The sequence below is a fragment of the Elephas maximus genome, chromosome 2, assembly GCF_024166365.1.
Source record: "Elephas maximus indicus isolate mEleMax1 chromosome 2, mEleMax1 primary haplotype, whole genome shotgun sequence".
Classification (NCBI taxonomy): Eukaryota; Metazoa; Chordata; class Mammalia; order Proboscidea; family Elephantidae; genus Elephas; species Elephas maximus.
The window spans coordinates 201722077-201741429 of record NC_064820.1 but is presented as its reverse complement, the minus strand read 5'-3'; the positions used below and the strand labels follow the sequence as shown (position 1 = coordinate 201741429).

General features: G+C 39.7%; 1 protein-coding gene across 4 annotated transcripts in view; it reads right to left on the bottom strand.

The window, feature by feature from the left end:
* Positions 1-19353, bottom strand: part of RUFY1 (RUN and FYVE domain containing 1) — a 75859-nt gene that overhangs the window by 44506 nt on the left and 12000 nt on the right. For all 4 annotated transcript variants that reach the window (XR_007516202.1, XM_049874526.1, XM_049874527.1 and 1 more), the window contains exons 3-5: positions 18955-19072; positions 14032-14133; positions 12320-12443 (exon numbers count right to left, since the gene is read on the bottom strand). Coding sequence is in view for 3 of the 4 variants with exons in the window: in XM_049874526.1 (XP_049730483.1) it covers positions 12320-12443; positions 14032-14133; positions 18955-19072 (344 nt within the window). In the remaining variant the exon portion in view is untranslated. The remainder of the gene's footprint in view (positions 1-12319; positions 12444-14031; positions 14134-18954; positions 19073-19353) is intronic.

Here is a 19353-nt window from a genome sequence, read left to right as displayed (position 1 = left end):
CCTTGAAAACCGTATGGAGCAGCTCTACTCTGTACACATGGGGTCACCATGAGTCAGACACAACTCAACAGCAACTAACAAAAACAATGGTACATCCAAGCAGAGATTCCGGTAGGTGATTGGATCTATGAACTGGAGCTCAGTGAAGGGACAGGCTGGAGTTTTACATGAATTCACTGCAGAGATGGGGTAGTCAGGAAAAAGAGAGTCAAGAATAGAACCCTGGGAAACAAGTATTTAGAAAGAAAGGAAACTACAGCCTATAAAGTAGACTGATAAAAACAAAAAAAAGAAATGGAGTAAGAGCTTGATGATTTCTGTGGCTAGGTTATAGAAAGGAAAACCAGAAATGTGGTTTCATGGAGACAGTGGAGTAAACAATTATTTTAAGAACAAAGGAGGGAGGATAGAGAGAGTTGGAAGCTGGCAAAATTGTCACGAAAGGAGAGACTGGAAGGGCTGACTCATTAGGGGGAGAGCAAGTGGGAGGACGGAGTAAGGTGATATAAACTTATATGTGACAGTCTGACTTGATTTGTAAACGTTCACCTGAAGCTCAATAAAAGTTAATAAAAAAAAAGATATGAGTAAAAAAAAAAGAAAATAGAGATTATAACAATAATGATGATAATAAAAAAAACCCTGTTGCCATCAAGGCAAAAAAAAAAAAAAAGAACAAAGGAGTGCTTGAGAATATCAAATGCCATATAAGTGTCCACTTGATTTGTCTGTTAGTTGGGAGCTACTAGTGAGAGCAATTTTAGTAGAATAGAAAGGTAAAAGCCTGATTACAATGGGTTAGAAAGTGAACGACAGCAATAGACATGAGAAAACATAATTTAAAAATGTACCATTTATAATTATTGTTGTTGTTAGCTGCTGCTGAGTCGGTTCTGACTCATAGTGACCCTACTGCCCATTTATAATATAAACTGAAATTATAAGGTTCTTAGACATAAATCTGAGAGTGTATGCAAGATCTTTATAAACTCATAAAACATTGTTTAAAAAAGCATAAAAGGAGACCTAAGTCATATCTGTCTCTGAAGTACAAATAGGAAGAAAATTTATTTTCTATAATTAAATGAAACTAATTATTATAATATATTCTCACAGAAATACACATTACTGTTCTTCTAACAATATATTAACAACTGCTTTAAAAACTGTGTGCTAGAAATTTCAGCTACCAACATTTGAATTTTTCTCATTAAGATTATACCTTTCTATTTCTGCTTCAATGTTACCTATGATTTGAAATGCCAAAAAAAAAAAAAGAGATCTAAGTAATGGGAAATGAGCCCCAGTGGCACAATGGTTAAGCGCTCAGCTACTAACTGAAAGGTCCGTGGTTCAAAACTACCAGTGGCTCTGTGGGAGAAGAGACCAGCGATCTGCTCCGGTAAAGATTACAGCCTAGGAACCCAGTGGGGCAGTTCTTCTCTGACATATAGGATTGCTATGAGTTGGAATCAACTCGACAGCACACAACAGTAAGTAATGGGAAGATATACTACGGTCATGAATGTAAACATTCAATATCACAAAGATGTCAATTCTCCAGATTAATCTATATATTCAATGGACGTTCAACCAAAATCTCAACTGTTTTTGTGTACTTGATAAGCTAATTTTTAAAATTCATACAGAAAAGCAAATAACCAAAAATAACCAGGAAAATCTTAAACAAGAAAAACAAGGCGGGTGACTTTGCCTACGAGCTATCAAGTCTTATTATAAAGCTATTATAATTATGACAATGTGATGTTGTACAAGGATAGACAAACAGATCACAGTATAATGAGCCCTGACACAGACCCACACATAAACAGTCTTGATATATAATAGAGATAACACTACGTATCAGTGAGGAAACGAAAACTACATAATAAATGATACTGGGAAAACTGGTTATCCACATAAACAAATATATATCCTAAGTGAGCTAAAATTCTAAATGTGAAAAGCAAAATTTTAAACTTTTATAAGAAAACAGGGGAATAGCAGTATTAACTCAGATTAAGGAAGGACTCCTTAACCAAATCACAAAAAACACAAACCATAAAGGAGAAAGTAGATAAATTCACCACATTAAAATGTAAAATGTCTATTCAGTAAAAGACACAAACAGTAGAAAGACAAGCCACGAACTGGAAGAAGATATGTACAATGCATAACCAAAACCAAACCAAACCCAGTGCCGTCGAGTTGATTCTGACTCATAGAGACCCTATGGGACAGAATAGAACTGCCCCATAGAGCTTCCAGGGAACACCTGGCAGATTTGAACTGCCAGCCCTTTGGTTAGCAGCTGTAGGGCTTAACCACTACACCACCAGGGTTTCCTGTATAATGCATACAACTTATAAAATATGACTATTCAGAATTAATAAAGAACTCAATATCAATAAGAAAAATACAAACAACTCTAAAAAAAATGGGCAAAAAATATTAACAGGAAATTACCAATAGCAGAAAACTTAATGGCCACTAAACCTATGAAAAAGAACCCTGGTGGCACAATGGTTAAGTGCTTGGATGCTAACCAAAAGGTTGGCAGTTAGAACCCACCTATCGGCTCCAAAGGAGAAAGACCTGGTGATCGTTCCCATAAAGATTACAGCCTAGAAAACCCTATGAGGCAGTTCTACTCTGTCACACGGGGTCACTATGAGTCAAAAATTGACTCAATGGCAAACAACAACAAAACCTATGGAAATATGTTCAACCGCACTAGTAATTAGAAAAATGCAAAATAAAACAACATTAAATAGCATTTCACGCCCATATAACTGACACAAATTTAAAAGTCTGATAATATTAAGTGTTTTGAGGATGTGGAAAAACAGGAGCAACAACAACAAAAATAATACATACAGTGTTAAGAATCCCACTTAGGTTAAAAACCAAATCTATCTGTGATTTTTTTTTGTGGTAAAAATACATACAACAAAACATACAGCAGTTCAACAATCTGTGATGGCTTTAAAACATGTCTGCAAATTCTTTGACACACCTCCTGCCAAAGGAAATCTATATTCCCAACCCGTGAACCTCCCCAGCCTTTGTACCTGTCTTGATGAATAGAATGCAGTGGAAATGATGCTGTATGATTTCTGCGACTAGGTTAATTAAAAAAGGCAATACAGAGGCAGGGCCAAGACGGTGGAGTACTCAGACGCTTCCTGTGGTCCCTCTTACAACAAGACCCGAAAAAACAAGTGAATCAATTATGTATGACAATCTAGGAGCCCTGAGCATCAAAGACAAAGTTGAGGAGTCGAACTGAGTAACAGGGGGAGGAAGAGATAGTTCAGAAGCAGTGAGACTTTGCTGGCCGTTGCCCTGCAGGCTGGATCGGCCGGCACACCCGGGCTGAGGCGAGCAGTAGCTCTCGGGATGTGTTTTCTACACCAGGAGAAACTGAGCGGCAGAGACTCTGCTCAAGCCTCTGGAACCAGAGAGAAAAAAAGAAAGAGAGAAGAGGCGCTGAAATCTGTGAAAGTGTCTAACCTACCACGTGGGATCAAAAACTCTTTCCCCTCTACGAGGTACCTCTTTCCCATTCATCCGCCCCTCCCCACTCTGCACCTTCCCGGTTCAGCTTTAGCTAATGCTATGCCCTGGGCTGGAGGTGGGATCTGTCATGCACCCCAAGCCATTCTCTTGGCTTTGGAGAGGGAACAAATTAACAAACAAGAAAAAATAATCTGCTAGCTCCTCTAAGCTGGGAATTCAGGCCAGGCACAGTCCCTTTGCCTAGGCACAGGCATAAGAGGTCCATAGACTCTGAATGTCTTTCACCCCTGCCTAGACTTGTGTGGGCCCATTTCAATTGCCTAGGCCCTCATTAGCACAGTACAACAGGGTATATACCTGAAGTCTATTTGCAACTGGAACAGCTAAGGGGTATGGCAGATGTGTGATATTTCACACCACCCTGCCCATTAAGCAGGGTCCTCACCTACCCACATCAGGGGCCTGAGGACTTGTGGATCCACACATTCCACCTAGCCACCCATGACAGGGGTCTGAGAATACGTGGTACCTCCCAGTCCTTACAGCCAACAGCATTTGGTGCCCAAAGTTCGGCTGTAAAACCCACCCACCTACTGTGCTCTAGGGAGCTTGGACACGCCTTCCACCCAGGTACTCAGGGGCAGCCGTCAGCCCCCTACCTTGCTCAGCACGGAACTCCCTACTCCAATCACCCCTATACAGGACTGTAGATGAGAGCCTGGACCACATACTTGGTGATCAATGACCTGGAGAGCTGAGCCGAATCCACACAAGAAAAGTAAACAGGCTCCTGGGCTCACATACCTAGTAACAGCTCTAACCACCTGGTGACAGGATGTTAGAGCTTCAAAGACATCAATAAAGTAGCTCACATGACTAGCCTATGTGGGCATATCAACACAAAACAATACAAGAAGCTGGGACACAGTAAGCAAACATAAAATAAATAAACATAATAACTTATTGATGGCTCAGAGAAAATGGTCAATATCAAATCACATAAAGAGGCAGACATGAAGGCTTCAGCACACTCCCAAACAAAGAATTAAGAAATCTTCTGTATGAAGAGAACTTCCTGGAATTACCGCAGGTAGAATACAAAAGATTAATATACAGAACTCTTCAAGAGATTAGGAAGAAAATCAGGCAAAACACAGAACAAGCCAAGGAACACACAGACAAAGCAACAGAGGAACTTAAGAAGATTAGAGAAAAGCATAATCACAAATTTAACAGGCTGCAAGAATCCATACAGAGGCAGTAAACAGAAATCTAAAAGATTAACAATAAAATTTCAGAATTAGACAACTCAATAGGAAGTTATAGGAGCAGAATTTAGGCAATGGAAGTCAGAATTAGTGAGGCTGAAGACAGAGCACTTGACGCAACTTATTTGAGGAAAAATCAGATAAAAGAGTTTAAAAAATGAAGAAACCTTAAGAATTATGTGGGACTCTATCAAGAGGAATGGAAAGCCTGGTGGCACAGTGGTTAAGTGCTACGGCTGCTAACCAAAAGGTCAGCAGTTCAAATCCACTAGGTGCTCCTTGGAGCCTCTATGGGGGCAGTTCTACTCTGTCCTATAGGGTCACTATCAGTTGGAATCGACTCAATGGCAGTGGGTTTAGTTTTTGGTTTTACCAAGAGGAATAACCTACGAGTGACTGGAGTAACAGAACGGGGCGGGGGGCAGGGGGGATAACGGAAAATACAGAGAGAATTGTTGGAGATTTGATCATAAAAAACTTTCCTAATATCATGAAACATGAGAAAATATCTAAGATGCTCATCAAACCCCACACAAGGTAGATCCCAAAAGAAACTCACCAAGACATCATAATCAAACTTGCCAAAACAAAAGATAAAGAGAGAGTTTTAAGAGTGGCTAGGGATAAACAAAAAGTCACCTACAAAGGAGAGTCAATAAGACTAAGCTGGGACCACTCAGCAGAAACCATGCAGGCAAGAAGGCAACGGGATGACATGTATAAAGCCTTGAAGAAAAAAAAAAAACTGCCAGCCAAGAATTATATATCCAGCAAAACAGTCTCTTAAATATGCTTGCAAAATTAGGACATTTCCAGATAAACAGAAGTTAAGGCAATTTGTAAAAACCAAACCAAAATTACAAGAAATACTAAAGGGAGTCCTCTGGTTAGAAAATCAGTAACGTCAGATAACAACCCAAGACGAGAATACAGGACAGAAGAACCAGACATCAACCTAGATAGGGAAGTCACAAAAACAAATCAAAGCTAAAGCACCAAAAATAGGGAAAGAGAGATGTCAATACGTAAAAGATGATAACATTAAAACAAAAAAGAAAGGAAGTCAAGGCGATATCAAGAACTAAAAGACTGGTTTAACCTTAGAAAAATAGTAAAATATTAAGGTAACCACAATGGAAACTAACAATCCTACACATCAAAATAAAAAAGGTAACACACCTTCCACCTGGCTCTTAGGGCATAGGTCTTTGAAGTTCTGAGCTTCTGTTTAAGAAGTCCAGCTACTCTGAAGCCACCATGCTGGAGAGACCAGATAGAGAGGCCTCATGAAGACAGAGGTGCCTGAGAAGCCCCTGTTGTTGGCTGACTCACATGAGAGCAAGCCTTCAGAGGATTCCAGCCCCAGTCACCATCTGACTATAATCACATGAGCCCTCGAACAAAAACCTCCTAGCTGAGCCCAGTCCAGCCCCAGAATCGTAAAAGACACAATGTTGTTAAGTGACTAATCTGATTAGCAATAGAAAACCAGAACATATTTAGTTTAAAATAAAACCTACATATACATAAATGCATAGAAAAAGTAGAAAAGGCTTTAGAAAGATTTTCCCTAAAATCTTTATCATTACCTTTGGGTAAGAGAGTGGGACTGGGGGCCGGGGGACAGGGGAGTTGTAGAATGTCACCTTTTACTCTATACACTTCTGTATTGCTTAATTTTTTCAATGCGCATGTATTTGTTTTGTAAAAAAAAGAAATTAAATTGTAAAGATATATTCCCCTGGGAAAAAACCCAACAACAAAAGAATGATTAAGACCAAAAGTAGAAATCAATGAATCAGAAAGCAAATAAAGCCTTCTCAACAAAGCAGAATTGATAAATAAAACCAAGAGCTGGTACTCCAAAGTTCAACAAAGTAGATAAATCTCTATCAAGTATGATCAATATTACAAATGAGAATAGAGATATAAAAAAATTTAAGAGAATACTTTTATACAACTCTTGCTTGATGTGAATGGATGATTTCTAGAAAAAACATAAACAACTAAAAAGCTGACGTACAATGTAGGAAACCAATAGATTGAACTACGCCCAAAAAAGGCATTAAAGACTGAAGTGGTAATGCCAGTAAATTCTAGCAAATCTTTTTTTTTTTTTAAATAATTTTTATTGAGCTTTAAGTGAACGTTTACAAATCAAGTCAGTCTGTCACATATAAGCTTATATATACCTTACTCCATACTCCCACTTACTCTCCCCCTAATGAGTCAGCCCTTCCAGTCTCTCCTTTCATGACAATTTTGTCAGTTTCTAACCCTCTCTACCCTCCTATCTCCCCTCCAGACAGGAGATGCCAACACAGTCTCAAGTGTCCACCTGATACAAGTAGCTCACTCTTCATCAGCATCTCTCTCCAACCCATTGTCCAGTCCCTTCTATGTCTGATGAGTTGTCTTTGGGAATGTATCCTGTCCTGGGCCAACAGAAGGTGTGGGGACCATGACCGCCGGGATTCCTCTAGTCTCAGTCAGACCATTAAGTCTGGTCTTTTATGAGAATTTGGGGTCTGCATCCCACCAATCTCCTGAAATTCTAGCAAATCTTAAAGGGAAAAATAATTCCTCTGTTAATAAGCTGTTATAGAAAACAAGAAAAGGAAGAACATTTTTTCAGTTTATTTTATGACGCTTATACAATCCTGATGCTGAAAAATGACAAAGATAGTATGGGGGAAAAATTTCGAACAGTTTCACTTATAAACACAGAGACAAAAATTCCAAACAAACCATAAACATATTAAATCTAGGAATACATTTAAGAGAACAATACACAATTATTTTAGGAATGTAGGGATAATATAGTAATAGGAAACGCATAAGTTAATTCAATTATGTTTATGGGTTAAAAACAGACATGACATCTTAATGTTGCTGGATGGAAACCCCAGATTCTGCCCGGCATGACTCCTATTGGCCAATAAACAAGAGACTGAGGTGGGAGAACGGAAAGGTACCTTTATTTTGTTATGCAAGGAAAGGAGTCAGTCAGAGCTGTTGTCGCAAAGACTGCTTCCCTAGGACAAGGTGAAAGGTTATTTTTAAGGGGTTTACAAGTAGGGAGTTCATGCAACTTATATCAGCTATATTTTTAATAATATTACGCAGGCGCAATGGGGTTTACATATGACTTCATGCACTGCCAGGATTTTTATGGGGCAGGCAAAGGAACTAGGGTTCTAATGCAAAGTTGCAGGGCAGGCTGAGCAAGCTGCTTGAGGCAATGGAATTTTCTGCAGCCTGGGGACCTCTGCTTTATCAAGAGATGCCAAAAAAGGTTTATTTGATAACTTCAACATTCATTTTTCTTAAAAAATTATTTTTTTGTGGTTCAAACACACACAGCATAACAAACAACAATTCAACAGCTCTACATATGTAATTCAGCGACACTGATAACATTCTTTCAGTTATACAACCATTCTCATCCTTTTTCTGAGTTGTTCCTCCCCTATTAACATAATCTCACTGCCCCCTAAGGTTCCTATCTAATCTTTTGAGTTGTCAATTCGATCCATATTGATAGATGTTAAAAGAGCACAATGCTCAAGGCAGACATTCTTTACTAGTTAAGCTAAACTATTGTTTGGTTTTAAGAAGAATTTAGGGGATGTTTTTGGTTTAATGCTTAAAGGTTATCACAGGGCAATAGTTTCAGGGGTTCATCCAGCCTCCACAGCTCCAGAAAGTCTGGAGTCCATGAAAATATGAAATTCTGTTCTGCATTTTCCCCCTTTGATCAGGATTTGTCTATAGAACCTTTGATCAAAATGTTCAGTAACGGTCAGTGGGCATCATCTAGTTCTTCTGGTCTCATGGCAAAGGGAGCAGTTGTTCATGGAGGCTATGGGCCAAACATTCCATTTTCTCCTCCTATTCCTGACTCTCCTTCTTCCTCTGTCACTCCAGGCAAAGAGACCAATTGTTGTGCCTTGGATGGCCTCTTGCAAGCTTTTAAGACCCCAGCACTACATAATGAACTAGGTAGAACAGAAGCCCTGAACACTTTATTAGGCCAGTTAACTGGGATGTCGTACAAAACCATGACCCTAAACCTCCAAACCAAGGAACCAAATCCCACGAGGCGTTTGACTGTACATAACCAGCCTCAGCTGCTACCCTTTTTTTTTTTGTTATAAATACATCACACAACTTTTGCCAGCAGTACTTCCTAAACATAAGAAAGAGGATCCATTAGACATCAACAGCAAATATACTTTACGGTAACATACTAAAGGCACTACCGTTGAAGACAGGAATAGATATGCACTCTTCTCATCTTTCCACCACTCATCTGTCAGTCTGTCATACTGTGGTGGCTTGCATGTTGCTATGATGCTAGAAACTATGCAATCAGTATTTCAAATGCCAACAGGGTCATCATGGTGACAGGTTTCAGTAAAGTTTCCACACTAAGACAGACTAAGAAGAAAGGTCTGATGATCTACTCCTGAAAACCAGCCAACGAAAACCCCATGGATCACAACAGAATATTATCGGATATAGTGCTGGAAAACGAAGCTCCTAGGTAGAAGGCAACAATGGACTTAAGCACGACAGTGACCCTGAGAATGGTGTGGCGCCAGGCAGCATTTTGTTCTGTTCTACATGGGGTTCCCGCGAGTCGGAGCCAATTCAATGGCAACTAACAACAATAGTATCATCTTTACTGAATGACATCTATTACTTAACAAAAATCCCAACGGAATTTTTGTTTTGGAACTTGACAAAATGATGTTCAAGTTTATCTGGAAGAACAGATAGGAGAGAAATATCTGAAAAAGAAGTATAACAAAATAGGCAGGGTTGAACTACCCGACTGTAAAACATACTATGCAGCTGTAGTGATTAGAAGAAGGTGCTACTGGCCCAGAAATAAAGAGATCCAAGGACCCCACAGAGAGTTCAGAAATAAAGCTAGGTTTACTATGTTACTATGGATATTTTATATACGAAAAAGGTAGAATTTCAAATTAGCAGAAAAATAGTGTATTTAATAAATGACACTGACAGGAACCATTCCCAAAGCCAACCCCAGGGATTAGACCGGACTATGGGTTGGAAAGGGATGCTGGTGAGGAGTGGGCTTCTTGGATCAGGTGGACACTTGAGACTATGTTGGCATCTCCTGCCTGGAGGGGAGATGAGAGGGTAGAGGGGGTTGGAAGCTGGCAAAATGGACATGAAAAGAGAAAGTGGAGGGAGGGAGCAGGCTGTCTCATCAGGGGGAGGGCAACTGGGAGTATATAGCAAGGTGTATATAAGTTTTTGTGTGAGAGGCTGACTTGATTTGTAAACTTGCACTTAAAGCACGATAAAAATTAAAAAAAAAAAAATGACACTGAGAAAAATGGTTTACTATTTGTTAAAATCACCCAGATTCCCACATTACACTGTATCAAAACAACAGATCACGTGTATGTAAAAGCTACATATTTGATTTGAAAAAGGAAAAGTCTGTTTAAATTCGACTGCAAAAACTACAAAATTTCTATAGGGCAAACCTCTGAGAAGTCAGAAAAAAACAAACAAACCCTCTCCTCACTTATCAACATAATTAGGTTCCAAAGACCGGGTTGTTATGTGAAATCTGCGGTATGTGAAAATGGAGGATGAACACATCAGATCACAAAATGGAGGATGACTGCATCATTACATAACTGCGAAATCACAGCCTCACATGCCTGTGAAATCACTGAGAATCATGGCCTAGCCAAGTTGACACATCATCTTAACCATTACAACTGGCATTACTCTTGCCTTGTATCTTGGCGTTTGTTACTGCCAGATGTATGTTGTTAATGTGCAAGATAGAGAGCAGATTTTTTATTATTGTCCCAAACGTGAAATGTCGGATAACAAGATAGTGGATAAGTGAGGAGACGGTGTATAACAAAAAAAAATTCAGAGGAAGGGTTAGTATCCTTAATCTATAATAAAGATGTGGAAAAAGATGACAACTCAGAAAAATGGGCAAAGGATACAACAGGTAGTCACAAAAGCTGACCTACCAATGGCAAATAAAACATGAAAAAACACTTGACCTCACTAGTTCTCCAAAATGTAAATTTGAGGTGATGAGTTGTTTTGTCTATTACGCTGAAAAAGACCAAGAACGCTCATCACATCCAGTGTTAGCAAGTGAAAATGGGCTCTCTCATACACTGCTGGCGGGCGTGTAAAATGGAAGACCTTTCCAGAGGCCAATTTTACAGTATTTACCAAAATGTGGAATGTGAATACTTTAAAACACAGCAATCTCAAAATCTATCCTAAAGGAGAGGTGTGGGGGGAAAGGACGAGAGTACAAAAAGGTATAAGGCTGTTTGTAAGATTGTTGTTATAATAGGGAAATAACCTAAATGAGGTACTGTTAAATTATGGTACATCTATAAAATAGAATACTATGCAACCATTTAAAATAGTTTACACCTCTCTATTGAACAGACAGCTATGTGGAACATATTGTTAAATTTTAAGAAAAATTGAAAAATGGTATATTTAGAGTATCTTGGTTTAATAAACTCTAAACATTTCTTTCTAAAATGCATAAATAAATACACACACACCCACACACACACATATACACACTGTTCCTTTTTTTTTTTTTTAAAAGGGGGCAGGGTGGACACGTTATTAAAAAAAGTTGACCTGGGCATGCAGCGGTTGGGAAAGCTTTTTGTTCTTTAGGTCCAAATGTGGTGGGAAAAAGTTCGGCAGGGGGCGGATGTGGGGGATGGGTCAGTACTTCTGTTGCCCTCAGACATCTGCAGTCCCTGCCATTAGGAGTTTAGGCCTCAGCCTGGGTCTGCAGCTCCCATGCTGCAAGATGGTAAGGCCATACCCCTACAAGGCAGTCTACCCCTTATGGCTTACTTTCATTTGTACCCCTTTTTATTACCCTGACTTTACAAATCTCTCCTGACTCTATCTTCCTACTCCCTACCCTCATATACTTTCTTTTGGGACTTCTAGACTGGTCTCTTCCACATTTTTGCTGTCTTTATTCTTGGCCACTTCGAACTCATGACCTGAAAGCCTGCTAAAGTAATCTTTCTCAAATCCAGGCTGATCATTTCAGTGTACTGCTTAAAAGCCTTCAACAGCTTCCCAAAGCACTAGGAATAAAATCTAATCCCTGGAGCATGGCATTTAGCTCTAACAACTGGCCCTAGCCTCCACATTCACCTCACTCATTGAGCACCTACGTTCCAACTCTGGAGAACTATCTGGCTATTTGTGCTTTCTGTGTGTGCCTCTGTGCCTTTGCCCCTGCTACTTCTTCACCGTTCCTTGCACTGTCTGCCTTCATGGTACAGCTCCAACACCCTTTCCTCCCAGGGACCTTCCCCAATTGCTGCCCCTCTGCCCCACCACAGCACCTCACATAGTCACTCTATCAGAGGGTCCTTTGCCACTTGCCCATTTCTCAGGTTGAGTACATGTCTGCAGATACTACCTAAAAGCCCTGGCCTGATAAAGGCATCCCATCTAGAGCCAAAATTCAGTTTTACCTGAGAATCCAAGTCTTCTCCTTTTAAGCAGAGATTGGCATCAAGAACATTGAGTCCCACCAGCAGACCGACAATCACCATCCCTTCTTCCTCCATCATTAATGCCTCAGGCTCATAGAACTCACTAAAAGAGATGAACATGACAGGGGAACTGCTCAGAAATTCCCTCACCACTCTTCTTCACCCCAACCTGCCCTGCCTTTTCACCTCTCAGCTGATGGCCAAGCTTCTTTGTGTGAACTTCCTTCCTTTCACTTCCCTCTACCACTTCAGGGTTACTATTTCTTCTCCATCTTCTTTCTTGCTGTGGCTTAGAATGGGCTCCTCCCTCTTCCTGTCTAAAATTAACTCCTCCATTTGGGCCCTGAGCTCTAGTCCTTTCCATCTCCTCTTGGCTCTTTAGTTCTTGACCATCAGTCTTCCTCCTGTGTTTCCACTGACTCATTCCTCCCAGTGATATGAACTACTACATTTCCACTCATTTGAACAGAAGTGGGGAACCCACAGCCTCGTCACATCCAAGAATAAAACTCTTCCTACTTCCTGTGTCCCACTGAGCAATGTTTGTTGCTTTCACTTCCTTACCTCTCAGCCATTCAGCCATTTGCAATGTGGCTCCAGCCCCTCTGTTACTGCTTCCAGTCACCAATGATTTGTTAGTTTACCAAACCCAGGGGCACTAAGGCGTGTGTGTGTGTGTGTGCGTGCGCGCATAAGAACTTATTGTCTTAAGACTTCATTCACTGCAACAAAATCTGTAACTCAACATTATTCAGTGTAACTGGACTCAAAGCACCGAACATATGAAATATTTGAAATTGGTATTCATTATATAGAGATATATTTGATAATACCCCAGGAGAGTTGGAAACACAGGTGATAGCCCATACGGTAAAAGATATTTTTATCTCAATTAGACTAGAGAGATTCCTTCCTGTAAATTCTCATATTCTAGAGAAAATTACTTTTATATTCACTTACATAGTTATAAACATGAAAGATTAACTGGTCATAAATTTCAGTGATAGCCAGTTTAAGTATTTACTGATAGTAAGTGATACAACATTTTATGAACTGGATATGGAATCCTAAATTGGGTAACATGGATATGTTCTCTTACAAAGAGCAGGGTTTTATACCTTAAAATTGCCCACTGCACCTAATTCTAAAGTAATTTTTTCCAGTTACCCTCCAATTTAATAAATACCATTTCTTTGAAAATTAATGACCACGCTGTCAGTTGTTGTTCAATCTGTTGAGTCAATTCCGATTCATGGTAACCCCATGTGTGCCAGAGTAGAACTACGCTCTATAGAGTTTTTCCAATGGCGGATTTTTTTTGAAGCTGATCGCCAGGCCTTTCTTTTGAGGTGCCTGACGCAAACCTCCAACCTTTCAGTTAGCAGTCTAGTGTGTTAGCCATTTGCACCACCCAGGGACTCCTACCTAATACTAGGTATTGATACTTTCAAAGAATTACCTTCAAAATGACTTTTCATTTTGAAAAGTCACATGCATCTTCATAACAACTTTCAGATATCAGTACTCAAAAAATGAAATACTGGTATCTTATAATTAAGCCACAGAATATACAAAATTAAGAATTTGCATAAAAGTTGCGAACATTACATACTCTTAATTCAAAGTGATCTACAGAGCTATTTTCTAATTATTTACAAAGCTGTCATAAGCAAACAAAGGTGGCAAAATACCTTAAGAGATGTTTATTGTCTATAAGCACTTTCAGATAATCGGCCAGTTTCTTTTGCATGAGTGCAAGATAAAGCCAAGCTCTTCCTCTTCCCACAGCTGTCCTAGAATTAAATCAGATCATCAAACTGTTGTAGCATGACAAAAGACAAAGCCAAAGGAAAAAACTCCCAATTTAGCCAGAAAGATACACACGTCCAAGTGTACACCCGCTTGTGAATGCAGAGCACACTGAGAGACTAGCTGCCTGGAGAGGGGAGGGAGGTGAGGGGGGAGTAGGGAGGAGTAGGACAACTGTCCACATTTTGTACCATGGCGTGTATTTTTTTTTCCAATACAAAAAGAAAAAACCTTAAACTACAAAAATCTGATTTCTGAAACAAATACAATTTGTGCATGTTCGAAAGACTAATAATTGAACAGAGTGGTTGTTAAAGTGTTAAAGTCTCATAAAATTTCTAAGGTATTAGCTCAAAGATATTAATTTTGAAAAAGCCTGTTTTTCTGCTTGTAAGGGAAAAAACAGCCTCCTAGTAGTAGACCTAAAGCTGTTTTAAGAAAAAAAAAAAAAATTGTGATCTAGGAGAGGAACTGCATTTGTGGCGTCCAAGAAAGTCTTAAAGGTAAAATGGTGTGATCAATAGTCTTCATAAGAAGACGCTATCAGGGCCAAAGGTCTCGCCATAGGATCAGAATGCACCCTGGTGACTTCAGACACCCGGCTTATAAGGGTTACCCCACTTTTATTAATTCCAAAACCATTGGAAAGGCTTTGAGTAAAAGGAGGAAAAAGGAGAGGAAGTAAAGTAGAAAAAGATATTTAACTTTAGCATGATATGAAAGATGACACTGACTCCAACTGCTGATAGGCAAATGACAGGCACAGCTTTTCTAGAGGGCAATTTATGACAACGGGTCACCAAAATTCTACATCAAGAGACACAGCTGAAGGAAACAGTTTTGGATGTGCACAAAGATATGTGCCTGGGATGTTCCCCACAGCACTGTTTGTCAGCACATGAATTTGAAGACAACCACATAAGCCCAGAGGGAGGTTAAACAAATTTGGCCATTAAAAAAAATGATATTGTAGATGACTACTTGATATGGAAAGCAGTTTAAAATCTAGTATTAAATGAAAAAAGGGCTACAAAAATGGCATGTACAGTTTAGTACTTAATTTAATGTTCTTTTTTGCATGGGCAGTGATACCTTCACTTGGTTCAAACACCAGAAAGGATGAAAAAACACACAGTTCCAAGTCTCCCTCTTTACTCTGTCCTCTACCTTCCCAGTTCCTTCTTCTTCATACGGTAATAAACTCTATGTACACTATGTTATGGATTGAATTGTGTCCCCCCACCCCCCCGAAAAATTTGTGTTATCAATCCTAACCTCTATACCTGTGGTTATAATCCCATTTGGGAATGAGTTGCCTTTGTTGCATTAACGAGATAGAACTGTGTAGGGTGTGTCTTAAGTCAATTTCTTTTGAGCTATAGCAGAGATGGGAATAGAGCAATGCCAAGACACATGAAGATCACCCAGGAGCAGAAGCTGAAAGAGACAAGGACTTTCCTCCAGAGCTGACAGAGAAAGAAAGCCTTCCCCTAGAGCCAGTGCCCTGAATTCAGACTTCTAGCCTCCTAAACTGTGAGAAAATAAATTTGTTTGTTAAAGCCATCCATTTGTGGTATTTCTGTTATAAACCAAAAAAACCAAACCCAGAGCCGTTGAGTCGATTCTGACTCATAGCGACCCTATAGGACAGAGAACTGCCCCATAGAGTTTGCAAGGAGCGCCTGGTGGCTTTGAACTGCCGACCTTTTGGTTAGCAGCCGTAGCACTTAACCACTATGCCACCAGGGTTTCTATTTCTGTTATAGCAGCACTACATAACTAAGACATACTTCTACAACGTTTTTATTCCTATAAAAACATGTATCAATCTAAATTCTTACTTCTGTCCTTTTTACAAAAAACATTAATATCACACATGCTGTCCTGCAGCTTGCTTATTGCTACAGTATATCATGGAAACCCTGGTGGCATAGTGGTTAAGTGCTACAGCTGGTAACCAAGAAGTCAGTAGTTCGAATCTGCCAGGTGCTCCTTGGATACTCTATGGGGCAGTTCTACTCTGTCCTATAGGGTTGCTATGAGTTGGAACCGACTCAACGGCAGCGGGTTTATCTATATCATGTTTCCTTAAATCTTTCCTTAATAGTAAACTTCAGTTTTTACTGCTGCAGAGTGTTTCATTATAAGACTGCATCATAATTTATTTAACTGGTTCTTGAATCTGCTTTTACAAATAATGCTGCAATAAATAACTGCCCATGTGTGATTCTGCACGTTTTACAGCTGTAGGCTAAAATGCCTAGAAATGGAATTGCCAGGTCAAAGACAGACGCATTTGTCATTTTAAAGGATAGTGCCCAATGGTCTTCCATAGGAATCAGTGCAATATGATGCCATTTGGAGGGAAGGGGGAATAAAATTAGAATCTTACCTATCTGTCCGTCTGAATATACACTGAAATTATCTAGAAGGATATTGACCAAGATATTTTTTTCTTTTCTGAGGAGTGGGATAATGGAAGTTTTACAATTATTTGTCTTTTTTGTCTTGTTTTTATTTCCTATTAAAAACCTGGCAATAAGAAAAAGTAATTCTTCTCATAAATATACCAGACTTAACGGTCTGACTGAGACTAGAAGGACCCCAGAGATCATGGTCCCCAGACCAAAACAGGAACCACTCCCAAAGTCAACTCTTCAGACAGGGATTGGACTGAACTATGGGATAGAAAATGATACTGGTGAAGAGTGAGCTTCTTGGATCAAGTAGACACACGAGACTATGTAGGCAGCTCCTGTCTGGAGGGGAGATGAGAGGACAGAGTGGGTGAGAAGCTGGCCAAATGGACATGAAAAGAGAGAGTGGAGGGAAGGAGTGTGCTGTCTCATTGGGGGGGAGCAATTAGGAGTATATAGCAAGGTGTTTTTTTAGCAAGGTGTATATAAATTTTTGTATGGGAGACTGACTTGATTCATAAACTTTCACTTAAAGCACCATAAAAATAAAAAAAGGTAATTTTTGATTTTCAAAAAAGAGAAAGAGAAGACTTGTCTGGGTTTAAGTGCCAATATTTGAAATGAGTACTTATCATGTTCAATAATAACCCACGACTTGAAAACACTGAAAAATTGTGGATGATAGGCCACTTACTGTGGAAAAGATATTTTTTATCTCAATTAGACAAGGGAATTAAATGCTAGAAAGATTCTTCTTAAGGATACAAAATTCATTCTTCAAGCTTCAAATGCCTTAGGGGCAAATGATTTCTCAACATGCCCCTTAAAAAAAAAAAAAAAACTAGTCATAACTTCCAAAATACTGTAGATATCTCAGAACTTTTATTACTACTTAAACAGTAGAAATGCTGTAGCTCATTAGAAATAAAGCAGCAGCCCTTTCCCACACAGTCCCCAACGTGGCTACTCCTGCAGAGGCATCAAGAGAAGGGAACTACTGGTGTATTTCCTGCTTGGCAGACCCCAGGAGGATTTACTCTGCTTAAGCTTGTCATCTGTTTAGCATCTAGAGGATTAATGAGGAAACAGAAGTGGGAGATTTAGCTGACTGGGAATCCTGAGTTAGCACAACAAGACTTCAAAATTGTCTCCTGTGAATAAATAGAAATAAAGTGTAGGATGAAGGTTAGCTCTGCTCAACTCCAATGAGAACACATCAGAAAACACTGGACACTCTGTCTAGAGGCTTTACTTTTGAGGACGTGAGCTGGACAGGAAAAAACAAGGAAACTGGAAAACCCACCATATAAAGAACGACAGAAGAAACAATGCAGAAGACTTGGAGGGCTCACAAGAGAGGTCACCATGTACATACTTGAAAGGGTGTCATGTGTAAAAGGCTCGAAACTTACCTGGTGTGGCCCAAGGGCTGAACTAGGGGCAGGGACAGAAGGTCCAAATCCAATCTTCAGAAGCATGCACAGGGCTTGCCCACATGGGTTTTAGAGTCCAACAGACCTGTTTTCTCTTTCTGGCTTCACCACTCATTTGCCGAGGTACCTGGGCAAGTTGCTAGTTACTTAACCACTCTAAGCCTCAGTTTCTAAACTTGTCATTGGTGATACCAACAGGTATTCTAGAAGATTGTTGCAGAAGATTAAATAAAATTGTGAAAATAAATGTCCTTAACACAATGTCTGCCACCTAGCAGCCCTTAATAAACGGTATTGGCTATTGTTATTTTCTGAAAAGGGAATAGGCTGGCTCCATAGGAAAAGAGTGAACAAAGGCTCAATAGTCAAGTCTCCTGTGGGAGAGTCTGAAGAGGGTTTTCACATGGCCTCAAGGCTCTTTAGGGCTCCTTCTCAATGCCAGGTCCCATGATGATACCTTATTTGTGTTCTGTTCAGTTTTTAATTTTGAGCCTATGCATCATAGTCTCAATTGCAAACTCAGTCACAGCAATGACTCATTAGTCATAGCCTAGTCACAAATGTCACTTGTCCTGGAATCTAAATTCTAGCCCTAACTATACTGTTCAGAAAATTGCTCAGACATATCTGAAGCAGTGACTCTAGGAATGTAGCAATGACTCGTTTTACTCCTTTAACTGCTCCTTGGTTTATAACACCTTTTCAACGTATTTGACCCTCAGGATAGTCCTGTGTGGCAAGCAGGAATCACTGTCCCCTTTTTAAAGAAAAGGAAACTGAGGCTCAGAGAGCAGCAATCTTGCTCAAGATCATGTGGCTAATGACCAGCAGAGCTGGGGCTCAAGTCTAAGTAGGGTATGACTCATGCTACAATTTGCTTTAAATCAGAAAATGTTGTATTAGCAAGGAATTGAGGGCAGAGTAAAATAGGGAGCTTTTTTCAAACATCACTCACTTTAATTCTGGCAGATTTTTGACACTAGTGGCTATATCTGATGCTTCTGGACAAAATTTCTCCACCAGCTCCAAAGGACCAAAGAAAGATTTGTTTTGGCCAATAAAACTCTTCTTAACTAAAGAGGAAACAAAAGTGTTATTCATAAGAACAGGTTGCAGAATTTCTTCAGGGGCCCCCAGTCTCTCCCCAAAAGCCAAGTGAAAGCAGCAGAACTCCACTGTATAATCCTTCTGGTTTAGTCTTGAGGACTGGAAAGGTGAAGTAACAAATTAGCGCTCCCTTCCTCTGGCAACAGGGTTTCTCTGACATACCAACTATGCTCTTTCTCCATGTAGTTACTGTCCACGAAATAAAACAGGTGTCTCACAATCACCTATGAAATCCTTCCCCTTTCTT